The sequence below is a fragment of the Vanessa cardui genome, chromosome 1 (genome assembly GCF_905220365.1).
Source record: "Vanessa cardui chromosome 1, ilVanCard2.1, whole genome shotgun sequence".
Classification (NCBI taxonomy): domain Eukaryota; kingdom Metazoa; phylum Arthropoda; class Insecta; order Lepidoptera; family Nymphalidae; genus Vanessa; species Vanessa cardui.
Window position 1 is genome coordinate 12,864,305 of NC_061123.1, and position 17,077 is coordinate 12,881,381.

At 30.7% G+C, this 17,077-nt stretch overlaps 1 protein-coding gene across 4 annotated transcripts in view; it reads left to right on the top strand.

Moving 5' to 3' along the window:
* Positions 1-210: 210 nt before the first annotated feature.
* Positions 211-17,077, top strand: part of LOC124532370 (phosphatidate phosphatase LPIN3) — a 29,649-nt gene continuing 12,782 nt past the window's right edge. For 2 of the 4 annotated variants that reach the window (XR_006966643.1, XM_047107298.1), the window contains exons 1-5: positions 211-384; positions 9,676-10,017; positions 14,258-14,490; positions 15,116-15,601; positions 15,715-15,810. Coding sequence is in view for 3 of the 4 variants with exons in the window: in XM_047107298.1 (XP_046963254.1) it covers positions 9,829-10,017; positions 14,258-14,490; positions 15,116-15,601; positions 15,715-15,810 (1,004 nt within the window). In the remaining variant the exon portion in view is untranslated. Of the gene's footprint in view, positions 385-5,832; positions 6,054-9,675; positions 10,018-14,257; positions 14,491-15,115; positions 15,602-15,714; positions 15,811-17,077 lie in introns of those variants that run through there. The other 2 variants (XM_047107361.1, XM_047107478.1) reach the window with 2 other exon arrangements.

Below are 17,077 nucleotides of genomic sequence, written 5' to 3' on the forward strand. Positions count from 1 at the left end.
ATTATTCCATACCTGTTGTTTTTTTATAAATCAATGTGTTATATATTTATTAAATCTTGGTTTTTACAGTTCTTGAAATAGATAAATAAAGATTTTTTTTTTAATTAATTACCGTTCTTGAAATCTAAATTATACACTTATTGCCAGCGTAAAAAAATAGAAATCCATAACAAAAACGAAACGATAAATGTCTTTGTCATTACCAAAGCCAAACAAAGTTCTTCGGCCCCCTTGATAATTGTCATTTGTCATAGATCGAACTCAACACGACTCTTTGTTATATTGTTATTTGAAATTACATTAAAAATAGTCAGTATATTATATATATTAATTATACTGTATACAATTTTGTGAAGGAAAAGCCGTCATCAAAGAGAACTGAAAGTGAGTACAAAATTAATTATCTGATTTCTGCGGAAATTAGAACTACAATGTATTTAATATTTATAGAATTAAATTAAATTAAGTGAACCTATTAAGTCAATGTAATTTTTAATTATGGTATGTAATACGGTTTTAAAAATAGCTGATAAATATTTGGCTTATTTTTTATCTACAATAAATAAAATATAAAATGATTAAGATTTCTCGTTAACATTTTCACTAGGTCTATAACAGTTAGAACACTATAAATAAAGTACTTTGACATAACAATGTTCAAACTTATGCATATTATGTATGTAATGCATAGCTTCACATATTTTTTACAACTGAGGCAACTTTTAGATTGGTGTTTTGCTCTTTTGTGAAAGGTGTTTAGACCAGAGTAGTTCAACATTTTATATAATTTTGATCAGATTCTAGAATAGGCAAGATGATTAATATCTGTTTATCTGGAAATTGGGCACTTCAAATACATCTATTATTGTAACTTTCGATGTATTTTTAATATAAACTTAGGTACAGCATTAGCATAATTTACATATTATAACAGAATAATAAACAAAATATTTCTTTTACACATAGAATATAAAATACTGTTGAAACATATGACTATGTTTTATTTTATACTCAGAATCTTAATTTTCTCTCTCATAATCTCAATTTTAACCTATATTTTTTTAATATCTAATATTTATTATTCGGTTTTCTCCATAATATTTATAATCTGAACTGAAAATATGGTACATTGGTATTATTTGGATATATATATAATTGCTTGATAAACATGATTCTTTTGTAAAATTGAGGTATGATCATTTACCAATAAATTCCAAAACATTATGTATAAACACTATTGATTTAAATAAAATTAGTTTTAATTTTATAAATAAATGTGTCTTATTTTAATCTGACTGGCAAACCCCACGACATTTCAAATTTAAGTAAATAAATATTAATAATTTTAAAGTTTAATATGTCATTTTTATTGAAATGTATATAATTATACTATGTAGTATTTACATATTTGTGATAATGTTAATTTATAGATTTTGAAGACATCCAGTCACAGACCACAACAATCAGACAAACAATATTTAAATAAAGACTGCTTTGATTTTATTAATCTGTAAACAAATCAAATTAAAATCACAAATACTTTTTTGTGTTTATTTGTATAGACACTAATGAGTTGATTTTGCTGTTTGGGAAAGCATTTTCTTAAACCTTCTACATAATGTTGCATTTGAATATGAAAAAATTGAAAAAAGTCAAGTTGTTAACTGTGTTTTATAGTGTGTGAATTTAGTTTCTTGTAAAAATATTATTGTCCACTTATGTCTCATTTAATTCTGTTTACTTTCACTTTTGAATGTATCATTCTGTCTCTAACATAATTAATTAATTAAATGATAATATCTGTTTAGGTTTCTTCTCTTGAGAGTGAACAATAAAAAATAAACATAATTAATAATGATTCTTTTATGTAATATTAATTTAAATTTATTGTTTTTCCAGGTTTCATTTCTGATATTTAGTTCAAGTAAATGGTAACATATATATTGTAGATATAATATATTATAATACTGTGTTCCTACAACTTCTATCATTCCATTAATGTTAATCTTTGATTCGTTAAAAAAGGTTGTATGTATTTTTTTTTTATTAAATGATAAGTTATGAAGAAAGTTATTAAATAGGAATGTTAAAATTAAATTTGTGCATAGATTACCTTATTTATAGTTAATATAAATAACTAAATGGGAATGAACTAATTTAGTAAATTTAAGCCAGTCATTTAAATTAAAACTTTTCTGTTTCTGCAATCACACCTGATATTTACATCATGTCAAAGCTACAGTGGACAATGATACAAAACTAGCAAGAATCACTATTTATGTAACTAAGTACTGCAGTATTATGTGATCATTTAAAATTAAAAAACAATATAATTTTGCTAATATTTTAACAATATAACTATTTACCAAAGAGTTTTTTATAACCTGCCAAGTTTATTCAGATTGTTAAACTTGTCAAAGAATTAATGAAATTGTATACTGCCCTAGTTGATGACATGCAAAGTCGGTGAACTCGCGTTATCTTAGAGAGGCTGGACATAGTACATTCGACAATAATTAATTATTGTCGAAGTTATTTCCAACTTTCTTTTAAATTAATCACTTTTTGATCACGTTATAAATTGAATATTTATTTTTTATCATAAATTTTGGCCTTTCCACAAACGAAACCGACAGTCGCTGAGATTACTTGCGCATGTTCTTCTGTTTAGCCAATACTTCCGATTCATCTGAATTCTTGCCTAGATCTATCACGCAATATATATTTTTTAGCTTTTATTGTAATGTATTGATCTTAGTGAAAAATGTTGTTATGATAAAAATCACTACAGTAAAACAAGAAGGGGAGGTGACTTCCCTATGACCCCCTCACCTCTAGTCTGCAAAATTAAGTTAGGTTCTAATAGAATTTCGATATCTTTGTACAGAAAATGTCATCCTTTACGCGAACATTAGTGGGGAACTTTTTTTTATAAGACCAGTATTTAAATTCTCTCAAGTTTGACCTTCAAAATAATATAATAATCGACAGCAGAGCGTCGAAATCCTTAAAGACCAAAACTCGGAACAATCGGAGGTTTGGGCTAAAGGATGTTCTTTGGGCGGGTCCATTACAGGAGCTTAATTTTTTTTATTGTATATTTATTTTAATTATTTATCAGTTATCAACTTATGAGCCTGTTTTGTAGAGAATAACATTATATCAATTTTAAATGTATGCGTCGTCAATACTGAATTAGATAGATAAAGATATTACGTATTAGATAACAATTTAATGCGGATGCACGTAGTTGCGTAAACATGTTTTTGTTTTCAATAAGCATTCAAATACACTCGTAAAAAATAATCGCATAAGATTTTGCGCGTGTAAACTAAATGTCATCGTAGTACAATTTTATGACTTTAAGTGAAACAGCATAAGGTTGAAAGTAGGTCAGCGCAAGACATTGGCGATCTAGAAATGGCCTTGTATGATTTTAATAATACGCAACAGGCATGTTGGTGTATTAGACGCCAGATCTTTGTAGTAAACAATACGTCATGACACACCCATTTTTAAACAAATAAGGTAGTAGACAGTAGTGCCTAATAACACTGACCGTACTGCACGGTGCACCAGTCAATATAAATATATTTAATGTTTTTATAATGTTTGTTTTTATGATGTTTTGATTATGATACGTATTTACTTTTTACTAACTTACAATTTCTCTATATATTTATAAACTATAACAATTGCAATTTTTTAAAATGGAATTTTATTTTCTTTGAATTGATTTTAAATATTCAAGATACCAATTTATGTGTATAACACTTTTATTATATAATATTCTTTATCTCTAATATAAACTCAGATAGCCTACCTAACTAAAATTTTATACGTAATATTTTATGTTTGTGTACGCTTAACCTTGTACTCGCGTTCGCGAAAATAACTGGGCCATTTCGAGGACAAATACCATCTAGTGTCACATCCAATTTTGTTAAATTAAATTTAAAATAAAGTGAAATGAAAAGTAAATGTCTCACTTCTGGGGTAAGGTTTGAAAAGGTTAGATGGCAAATCCGTCACTCTTTTCACACTCAGACTGGATAAACATGTATCAGATTTTTATCTTCAAAAATCTATAAAGTTAAGTTTACAATGGACAACCATTGGAAATTCAACTACTGTGCATCATAGCTAACGATGTTATCGCTAGGAAGTTAAATTGATCAGAAGATGTGACCGACATAGATTTTTTTATCCAATTATCTCCACATTTCATCAAATTTATTTTCTCATCACGTTTGATTTAAATTACTGTCAGTCATGAGTTCCATTTGACTTTTTGAAAGTTGTGTGTCAAATTAGTAGGTCTTTGAAAAAACTGAATGTGCATTTGAAGCTTTATTAGTTTGATTTAAAAAAAATATATTTGCATAATATTAAACGAGGAGAACCTTATAATTGGTCTAATTTTTTACGTTCAATTAAATTTCAACATATATAATTTTAACTATCGACTATTTCGAATTTTTGGTGCAGTGGCAATGATACCAGTTTTCAGTGCCAACGATTGTGGGTTAAATAAATTCGTCTCGTAACGGATATTTATATTAAGCCATGTACGGATGTTTCTTTCAGTCTGGTTTATGTCCTTGTGAGTCTTTTTATTATGCTTGATCAGCTGCCCCAAATCACTACTATATATAGAATCTTATACTATCATTGAATTCTCAGAATGAGTATTAATTTTACTCGTGGATACCTTTCGAATAATATGATATGTGGATACCTTTCGAATAATAATGAAATAAGTAAAGATATTCGATGGCTTTAATGATTCAACTTATTAACAAAACCCTATTATATTCCATATTCTCAAAAAGGTTCATTGTATAATTTGTTTTTCATCTAATTTATTATAGGGTTTTAAATTGACAAGTGGTCATTTTTTCAACACTAAGTTATAACTATCGATTTAGGTTATAGTTTACATTGGCATGCAATTAATGTTTTATATTATTTGGTACATATTTTATGAGATAAAGTTTATTATGTCAACGCATTGAGCGAGAAGATTGTCGAAAATTATATGTTGTTTTCGTCACAAACGCTGATAGTACTATTATCAGACATAGGCGTTTTACCCATACATTTTTATCTACAACATATGAAATCAAATGTCTAAATAGAAATTCGCTACTGGAATTCATTATGTATCTTGTATAATGGGGTCAACGTAAGAACTTTGAGGTTTCCAGATACTTAATCGGAAAAAGAACACTTAAGATATAATTCTTTTAACACAAAATATAAGATGTTTTCCTTTTATAAAAATAAATAAATAAGTAAATGGAATTTTCTAGATATTAAATTCTTTGTAATTTGCTCCAGTGGTTTTGCTAATTTCAAAATATGTTTATAAGGTTGCATAATTAAAATAGAAATGAACGGATTATAAAACGCATTCACAAAGTGTAGGTAAATTGCAGTCATATATGTGACCTTATATAAAATATACATCCTAATAAATATATTTGAAAACATCTCGAAATGAAACCACAATTGAACTCGTAAAATGTTGATGCAAAATAGTAAAACACATAAAATCCTTTAAAATACGTCATTTTTAATACACATATTCCATCGAAAAGTATGCCTTTGACATTTGGAAGCAATTTTTGGTTAAACAGCAGAAGATACTTTCGTAATAAAATGGTGCGATATCACGCCACAACACGCGATCAACACGTTGCGTGGATAGGCGTACCACCTCACTGGGTTTCCTATAACGAACAGTTGATACTTTTTAATTGTGTGTGTAATATTTTCAATGTGTGGGTTCATCGTAAGACGACGTCGACGTCATGAAGTAATCGTTTTGAAGCTATCGGTTACTGACGCACCCACCATTTTCATTCAGTACCTACCGACTACCAGCAGTGTAAAAGTATACTCGGTACTCATAGCACGCGTTCGATTAATTTATTGATAATCTCGTCGTGTTCAATCGTATGCGAATTCGCACATTTTTATTTGTGACAAATACAACAAATATTTTAACAAGTGTTGAGTGACTTTTTATATGTACAGTTTATTTGATGCAGGTATGTTATTTTAATAAATTAAATTAATTAATTAATTACCTTTAAAATTATATTTTATTTTTATATTAGCATAAATTTAAATAATTGTTATTATTACACGATGATATTTTACATTGTTGCTGATTTTATTTTAAAAATAACTAGTGTTTTAGCTCGTTAATATAACAATCCTTTTTTGTATCCTAGTATGTTTTTGTAATATCATGTTTCCTTAATTTAACGCCTTCTCATACATTTTAACGAAATCGTTATTGTTTTGCTAATTTAAATTATAAGACGAAGGAAAGTATATTCTATAATATTCAGTTAATTTTGACCAACTTCATGTAAATCAGGGGAAAATTCTACTAACAAATTGCCAATTCATCACGATTTAACCGGAACATAATAATTTCCGTGCGAATTCCACTAATACCAGCCAGATAAAATTACCGTATTATTTTGTTATATTTTGCTCCTGGGCTCCTTTTTATCCTCAGCTTTGGGGCCCAGGATCACCGCAGAATCTTACCAAATGTTTGTGTAGAGTAGTCGATAAATTTTGAAACAACGCGACAGTTACATACATTTATAACCGTTGAATATTACTAGAATCGTCCTCAAGCTTAATTAAAATGCAGATTAATTAAATATATTAATGAATGCACTTAAAAACAAACACATGAATCATGTATAGTCTTTATCTTGTTATTTATCAGTCTACGTAAATACTTTCCGGATCTAAAATATAGGTAGCCTTTAAAAATTAATTATTACTTTGAAATTAACTATCAAATCAAAATAATCCCTGTTAGTAGGGCTCTACCAAAGAGGTCAATGACCGTCTTTATTGTGTGTTACGATAAATTTTCTCAGTGACTAAATTACTTGAATATTCATTTATTTTTTTTCATATTTGGCACACACCTGCGTCTTGAGGTAATTTTTCTTATATTATATATAAAGTTTAATTATTGCTATATGTATATATCTGCTCAATTCTTATTAGAATAAAATTAATGTAAGACACTATTATGTTTTCCTCATACCCTTTCAGAGTTATTAAATAAGAATACTTTATTGTATGGAAATCATTGAAATCTATTTGGGAAGAGAAATATTAAGATTTGTTTAAAGTGCTCCTTAAAATATTCATTACAGTTGCCTGTGTATGATAGTTTCAGTTTAACATAATCACTTGCATTCGCATATGAATGATTAATGAAATATTTTTATGTTACCTGGAAATAGTACGGTTTTAAGTTTCGCATAACACCTAACAACTGTTGGTAACTAGTAGTTGTATTATTGGCTGTCTTCCAATAATGGGTTTACTTTAGAAAACTGACAAGTTCCAAGGACAATACTGAACATTTATCTGGATATTTAACCGCCGCTTTTTTTATTTATTACACATTCTTGCGTGTTTTTTTTATCTTTACTTTCTGAAATCTTTTAAGACTTTTTTTTTGAGATGGGAACTGTAAAATAAAAATGTCATGAGCGAAACCTGTTTTACGGATTGGTTTAATTTCTAGAAATAATATATTTTAGTCATTATTTTTATTATTATTGATGTCAGTATGTGAGAGTAAAATTCAGAGAGTATATTAACAGTTGTATGACGTATTTCATAATCATGTAGCTGGGGACAGAGTCTCTCTTCGGCCGTCATCACGACCACCGAGTATAACCGCTTGCCAAATAATAACAAAATATTGATTCAGTACATTGTATTCCTTAGAATGCAATTCAAATACGATATATTATATATATCGTATTATAATATGAAAAAAAAAAAAACAAAACTGAAACTGTAGAATTCCGTTCTAATTGCTAAGTATAGATCACGATGGATTGCTTCCGTAAGTTTCAAAGCGAACATAGTCGATATGAAATATATAATACTACTATTATAAACTATACCACTGTTATGCTGATGTCTAGCGATTCCATCTTAACGCTGGGTAACCTGATAAGTGCATCTATCACGTATTATGCGCTTCGACAAGCCATTTGGTGCTTGGAAATAAAGGCATGACCAAGGAGATCGTCTATTATTCCAGATAAACATCAAAGTAGGTTTTACTTTTAACAAGAATTCACAAAGAACAGACAATAATTTTTCTCTCTATTCTAATAATTAGAGTAAATATTGAATTATCATATAGTACGTGTGTTGCTTCGAGCCGTTAATTATTTAATTTATCTATGCTGATAGTGGTGACATGCTTTGTTCCGAGTTCCCGGATATCGTGGCCTTTTAATGTAACAATATATAATTATTGTCGTCTGATGTTGTTATTGTTGTTGTCTGGTAATTTACAACAACAAAAGATTTATCATTTTCTTTTTAGGGCGTTCTGTCTGGCTTCGATATAAATAATATTTTTTCGTATTTTTTTACAAATAATGTGCTAGATAATTTGAGTATTAAATAAAGATGTCTTATCTTTATTTGCTAGTCAAAAGATCGATAGTGTAATTCTTTTCATAGATATTCTATACACATTTCATAATGTCCATAAAGATAATGCGAATTGCGTTAAGATTGTTGAGCTGATTTGCTTTTGTTTTTTTTTTCTCATAAATTGATTCAATTTAAATTAATTTTGTGGGTGTTTTTAGTTATAATAACGTCTATGAAAATAGTTATAGTCAATTCAGCAAATTCATATAACGTTTTGCAATCGAAGGCATTGTTTGACACACGCTATAAAATGACTGTGTGTCATGTATTCGTGGAAAATTCAAGCCGACGTATTCTAGTATTACATAGATCGTTAATCGCCGGGTAATGAGAAATACTTATATGTCAGCAAGTGTACATACGACATTATATCACTGTTATGATCTTTAGTACAGGTTTTTATATAATAAGTAATTTTGCTCTTCATCGAAGGTCATTCAGTGGTGATGAAAAAAATAATATCAATTATCATTGACAAATGTTTCAATATTTTTCCAATCTTTCGATTAGATTACATTTGATTGACAATATAAGTGTTATAATTGTTTTTTATTCAATAATTATCACTTAATTTAAAAATGGAAAACTACTATCGCTCACCTTAACCACACCTCAACCACATGCTGTAGTAAAAAAATACATTAATACAGACTATACAAGCTTACAATGTCACGGCTGTTATTCATCATTCATAAGTTAAAATATGCAAAAAAATGAAAGGATAAAAAACTATTCGTAATGACGGTTGATGTAGATATTACCTTTTTATTTTATTTCTAATGTGGTGTTCTACAAATGGAATAACCACTGGAGGAGGAAAATTTTGAACTCATACTAATTAATTTGTAATATTATTTGATATTTATATTTAGAGATTTTTTTTTATTATGATTTATGATTATAATTCCTTAGATTTATAGACTCGGCTATAAGATCACGTGAAGCTTAACAGAAAATTTAACACCAGTGACTTTTCACATGCTTAACTTTCGTTTGTAATTCATCTCGTGCTCCTATATGAAGGAAAACATCCAGAGGAAGCGTGCGTAGAATTAAGTTTTGACTCATTTGTATCCGGATTGGAGGAGCGTGATGCAATAATCTCTAAACCGTCTTAAGGGGTGTTTTCCAGCTGTGTCTTACTTTATTAACATGTAAATGTACTTGTTTCAGGTACTCTCACTACTTTAACATCGTATTAAACATGGGGTAACTTGTAAAAATCGAATCATAAAATAATTTGAAGCTGGACTACAATTTGACATTATTCAGAAGTTATTGACATTTTTTTGTGTATTGTGAAAGTGCAAAAAAAAAGTGGTAACCATGTCTTCTATGAACTATATCGGTAAATTCTTCGCGAATTTTTACGAATTTTACAACGAGATAAATAGTGCAACACTGACGGGAGCCATTGACGTCGTTGTGGTGGAGCAACCCGATGGGAGTTACACCTGCTCTCCGTTCCACGTGCGCTTCGGTAAACTCGGCGTGTTACGCTCCAGGTTTAAAGTGGTAAGTATATTTTGTTAAAAATTCTTGAACGCTTCTTGATAATTTGCCAATTTCGATTGATTGAATTTCGTTAAGAACCAGACAAAAGAACTGTTGTAAATTCATGAGGCTTATTTAACATTGAGGTCGAATTACTTATTCATATAATTTGTTTAAGCCTTTACGTAAAAATATAATGAATCATAAGTAGAACAGCTCTGAACAAATAAAGTATTTCTGTTAGTATAGTACAATTTCTTTACAATTAAACCTAGGCTGTTGTTGACCAATTTTCTATTTTAAATTTCCGCAATACATTAAACATGTGTGACCTACACTATGTTATACTACTTAAAAACTATTTCAAGCACCAGCAGAATAAAGCCATATAAACAACCTAGACTGCGGTATTCATTAAGGATTCGTGAAAAAAATCGCCTCTTAAATGTCAGCGAATTTTGAATAAAATTATAGTGGATGTAATTAATGAGGAGGAATAGAGACGTATAATAAATAAATTTATAATAATAAAACAGTTTGTAGTTTATACTATAGCAGATGTATTAGCAAGTCGCATGAAATATGTAAATGTAGAGTTTGCATATCGCTACTTCTGTGCTACTATAAGCTATTTATACTAAGTAGCTCGCACCATCAGCCTCCCTAGATATTAAATAAAAAAAAAAGGAAACTATCAACAAAATAAAAAAAAATAAATAAAAAAAAGCTTATAGCCTACGGATAAATCCGTTTCAAATAGTTATAGTCTCTACCTCATCTCCTATACATTCAATTATTTTCACCTGATATATGTGATACTAGTTCTCGCCATCAGCTTCTCTCGCATTTAAGAGCCCGGTCATCAAGTGGGTGTATATGCTTCCTATCTTAGAAATTAGAATCCATCTACACCATATTTTGTCAAATTCTGTTCAGTGCTTTGGCTTTGAATACGACCGAAGGACAGACAGAGTTACTTTCGCATTTATAATATTTGTACCGATTAGTACTGCCCGATTGTTAATATCTATGTAGGTCTTTATATTCTTATTTGTCGCTAATTACAGGTCTTGTTCAGCTATTATCTAAATGAGTCGCGACTTGCGATAATATGAAGAAATATGCGTAGTTGCGTTATTTAAAATAAACATGACCTTTTCTTTAACGTCATGCGATTATAAAACAATTTTATTTTTAAATAAATCAAAATCATCTATTGATTAGTTTTAAAACCATAGTCTATGAAATACTTATGTAATGAATAGTTTTCACATAGCTGAATACACTTTTGACATCATGTTACAACATTAGATATGTATTACGTTATGATAATAATGTGGGTCAACGCGGCTTTACTCGCTGACAATGCAAAGCTTTAAATATATATTTTAAAAATTTTCAACCTTAGCTGCGTTTTGATTTATTCTAATCTTAAAAATTCAATGTTTTTTTTTTAATATTTCGTGATCGAACGTGATGTATCTTCCGTATTTCTTATTATTTTATTAAATGATTCTTTTCCTCTGTGTTTTTTATATAAAGTGAATTCTTTACGTGATAAACGTAGTAATCTTCATTTGTTAAGGTAGACGCCAATGAAACTAACTAATTGTCTGTGTACTGACTGTTCAAAGTTTTTTGTAACCCATTGCGAGTCCTTATCAAAATTACCCAATTCAATTATACTCGTATATCATACATTCCTACTGAAATTGAATTATTCTAAAAACACATTGATATGAAAATAATTGCTATTCTACCGTGTTGCTTGGATGTGTGCAATAAATTAAGTCGCCATTTATTTTATTGTACTTATGTGTTTTTTTCACAGTTTCATTGAACTTTTTCAAATTCGGTTTGCTCTTTTGCTGGATATGTAATAATCATTAAGTCTGTGTTGCCATAAATTAAAATGTGCATAATTTCCAGTGCGCAGATTATTTAAAAATCAAGGTCAATCGACTTATTATTTATTACAACATTCGATATGTTACGTAATCTGATAACAGTATTAATATCTAATGAGACATTACGAATATTCGTAGTCATTATGAATTGTGATTTTTTTTAATTTCATGTATCTGTTTTATTTACCTCTTTTTAAATGTATGACAGAGTACATATAAGTAGTTCATATATTTAAATTAAAGCGCCATGTTTCTTCGACTAAAGTCGTACATGTTTGGTTTTATTGTATCGTCACTTGCCAAATATTTACAAACCTGGTCTGTCTGGCTTTAAGCAACTTATCAACGCATAATAAGCGAGGCAACGGCTCTTAGTTTGAAAAAAAAACTGCGAGCCTAGGCTAAATGGATTTGCTATATGTACGTATTAAATATATCGCGGGAAAAAAAATAGACGATTTGAAAGTGACGTTGACATTTGCTTATTTTTAATCGATCAGTCTTAGACTTTGGACCAATCGAGTGACGATTAATTAAGACGAAATCGTCTAAAGAAATTCTTACGAAAATTTTCGGATGCTTTCTAGTCTAGTCGTATTAACACATATTTAGTACAAACACAGGCACAATAATTTGTTTCAAACAATTAATATATTTAAATTGCCATTCTTATTTTCATTTCATTAATATGAGACAACATCACATACATTACTCTGATCCCAATGTAAGTAGCTAAAGCACTTGTGTTATGGAAAATCAGAAGTAACGACGGTACCACAAACACCCAGAACCAAGACAACACAGAAAACAAATGATAATTTACATTGACTCGGCTGGGAATCGAACCCAGGACCTCAGAGTGGCGTACCCATGAAAACCGGTGTACACACCACTCGACCACGGAGGTCGTCATTATAACAAATTTATATTATCGTCAATTACTACAAAATAAAATGAAAAATGATAAAAAGACAGTGAATTGTTTTGCCTTCGCCTTAACGGATTAAAGTCCGAACCGATTGTAAAACAAAGACTAACTATAGCATCTTGCGGAAGACGTACAAACTATTCTGTGGCTTCAACTTTTACGATAAACTTATTAGTATTCTAATCGCTTCAAGGCTTTTGTGCGAATTCAACTTATATTATTGTTCGTTTTTTTTCTGTTTATTACGATTTCATCATACACTGATATATTTAAAGAAAGAAAATGAATTTTCTTGATAAGATCACTTAATTACGTACGATGATTAATTAAGTTCAGAAAGTTTATCGGAATTAATTATTCTGATTAAAACGGTCACATCAGTATCTGTACAAGGAAATGAATAATATTACGGCAAAATTCGAAAAGATATTGAGAACAAAAGATTAAGAATTGATTAGTATCAGCTATTATATTGTTTTCTTTTAAATGGCGTTACTAAATAATAATGACGCATATCCTTCTATTTTATATTTTACTATGACTATAATTGTACTTTCCCTGTTTGGTGCGTAATTTAGGGCAGCATTATTTATTACATATTCATAAATAATTTATAAATCTCAATGTAACATCGCTAAGGAAGTGACGAATGCAGTTGTCGTCACATGATTTCACGCATTTCGTAAAGAAGACACGAAACAGTGTACGTACTGAATTGCGTGCATGCAATATTTGCCTCGACACGTGTGTAGAAATGTGTCCAGTTAACAAGTCTACCGATAGATCCATCCTCCGTGGGAGAGGTTATAACTCGACTGCATCTAGAATGTTCTGACTAAGAATTTGTTTACGCTTGTTCCGGTAAAACGAGTCTGGCGTATTTATAATCATAGAGTTCATTAAACGAAACTTAATAAAAAAGAAAGTCGATCAGTTTATAACAGATTATGTGTCTTTTAATTTTGATTGTTATTCGACGATAAGGATATTATGTTGTCTGTGCTGGTTAGCATGTATTGCCAAAACAAGATAGGAAACGTACGACTGATTCACTGTGAAAACTGGATTGCTGCCAAAGTAGACTACAATTCTCAATACGAGAATTGTATGAAAAATTTGGCACAAATATTTTGTCTTCATGAGGCCACTTGTTATTTTTATAAAAGACTATTAAAGAGATTATCACTTACAACAAATGGATTTTTTTAATATAAGACCTCAAAACCATGAATAATATGAAAACCCCATCTATAAGTAAGTCACCTACCTAATAAAATAAATATAAGAGCAACGAGGAAAATGTAAACATGATTTGCGTTCGTAACAATGACTGAACAAAAAGTTGTTGCCATACAGGACGGTGTATGAGTTTATTGTATAAGTTCATACAACTTTAGCCGAGTCTAAAAGATACGTCTTTTCACAGGTTGACTTGGAGTTAAACGGGGAACCGCTGAACATTCACATGAAGCTAGGTGAGTCTGGAGAGGCGTTTTTCGTTGAAGAAGTAGGCGAGGATGAAGCCGAGTGTGCGGCCCATCTCGCTACCTCACCCATCCCCGCCTCGCGGTTTGACGAATTATATGAGCCACGGCGTCGTAACTCGCTGTCCGCTGTCGAGCCCGACCACGGACAGGCATCTGACTACACGAAAAGAAGGTAAACAATGCAGCTATTTATTTGATATAAGAAACAACGCCCATACAATTTATTAACTCGTATTGAATAGCTTTGTCCGACAGTATAAAACGCTACTTATAAAGAAATACAATTACGGTACAAAGGGCGATAGTGCCGTAAATGACACCACACACATGACTCATTTTAATCTATATGTTATCTTTTAAATATAAAATAAGTAATCAATTATGTATGCGCTGACGATCTACGTCCGCATTACTTTTTTTTAAATAATTAATTCTTGGTACAAGCAGGACGTATAAAACACTATAACCCCTGCTTGTTTCTCGCTCTTGTAATATAATTCTTGAATAAGTAACGTGAGACAATCCATAACACGACAATATTAAAATATATTTCAATGTTAAGTATATTCAAGCCTTAATGTTTTGAAAATTAATTAGAAAGTGAGTAAACACGCTATTCCACGGCTCACGTGAATGTACAAGTTAGCATATACGTGTTGTATATTACGCATTGTAAACAGCAACAGCCATTCGCAACAATGCATTACTTTATTTCCTTGAGAAACCTCTGTGGTAATCAATCACACATTAACTATTGCATTGATTATTACATATATATTTTTTGTATTGATTCGTAGATACACCGCCGATGGCAAGTCGATGCAAAAACCTGATTTAAGTAAAATAAAAAATAACTTGAAAGACGACAAAAGCAGAATAATCGATCATGAAAATGATGCTCTGTTTGAAATGGACGGTCTGAACGAAGGATCGTCTGACTGGACCGACTCGAAGCCAAAGACATTCGCAGCCACGCAGCTCGGCGCCGCGGGCTGCGAAGCCAACCAGACTGTTCAGAAGATAAGCGAACACAACGACTTCCGACCCATCGATGTGGTGCCGAACCCGGACGAGTTCAAATCAAACGGCAACGGCAAGAAGAAAAAGAAGACGAGGAAAGCCAGCTCGAAGAAGAAGCACCAAAGAAAATCTTCGACTAGTTCAGTCTCTAGTCAATCCGATCTCACCGGCTCCGAACAGCGCGGTTCGCAGCCGGCTGCCATACCGAACGTCACCGATATTAACTTTTTTAGTGACTCCGAAATCGCCTCGGGAACTCTTAGGTAAGTTTACGAACAACTACAAAATAATTTGACGGATTGACCTTTACGAAGGCACTTAACTCCGTAAGTATTACCACGTACTAGTGTTTGACAAAGGTGTTGCCTGGTTGCAGTGAAGAGTTGTCCAACTTGAAGCTGAGCGGTGACAATCGCATCCCGCTGGCGCTGTCCGACACAGCGTTCGAGGTGCACGCAGCCTCCAGACACTCGTAAACTCATTGAATTATCTCAAAACGCCTCGCTTACTGTTACTCTTAAACTCTATTCTAATATGTAGTTCGTTCTACTTACGAAAATAGAATTATCGAAGTTTGAAGTATCTATTTAATATAACGTATCGTAATTTCTATTTGAATTGCTTTTCGTATTATGACCCACGTAGCCATTAGTGTTCGCTTTGTAGAACTTCCGTACAACGTTGAATAAGTATTAGTTATTTCAATACGAAAAGTATAAAGTGTCTCAGTAGATTTGTATTTTCAGTTCAATATTTATCGTCTATTTCTTTTTTTACATTGTTATCGAGCTTAAGTTATGAATATTTATTCACATAGATGAAGGTCACACTCAAGATAAAGATGTGTGTAACGTTGCAAATTAAGAAAACCGCCTTTGTCGATAAATAATATTAAAATAGCGTCATGTATTTACAATGACATTATCGGTGTCCAAGGCCGCGCCGAATTTATAGTAAAGGAGAATTTGTTAAATCAAGGTCAAGCAAGGCAATAAGGAACAAGTTTTCAAAATAGTCTATGAATTTTACATATCAATTAGATACTTTCAATAGATGCCCCGCCTATCCTATTCCAATGGAGGAAGGAGTAAAGATAAATAAAGATTATATTATTATTTATTATTCATGCTATTTGCTAATAGCTTACGTGTATCATGTAAACAACAATCCTATCACTACATAGTATAAAACAAAGTCTGTCTGTCTAAATAGTGTTGTACAGTACTTTAAAAAGATCTACAAAAAAGTCCTATATGTCTATCACTTAGGTATAACCCATACCTCCGCCCAATCCACAATAACCAATTTTTATTCTTTACTTTTTACGAGAAATAATGGCTTATTTACGAAGCAGTAAAGCATTAATCCATCCAACTAAGTATCTTAAATTAATGTAGATCACGAAGGCCCATTAAAGCATGTAATTAAAAGGAATATTTTCGAAGATATTACAGTTTTAAAATGCAGGGACATAGCGGTTTGTATTGTCTAATGACAAAAAACCGTGAAAATTCTATATAAGGATTTTCTGTAGTATATTTAGTATGATCATTGCATCCGTGCGAAACCGGGGCGGGTTGCTAGTTAGTTATAAAGATTACAATACATATTACATTTCCGATACGATTACGAACCGACTTCGATCAAATTGGTTCTTTGTGTTAGTTGAAACGGCTAAAGGGCAACGATTTCTTTTCGTTTCAATGACATGACATTGTGTCAGATAAATATATAATTAT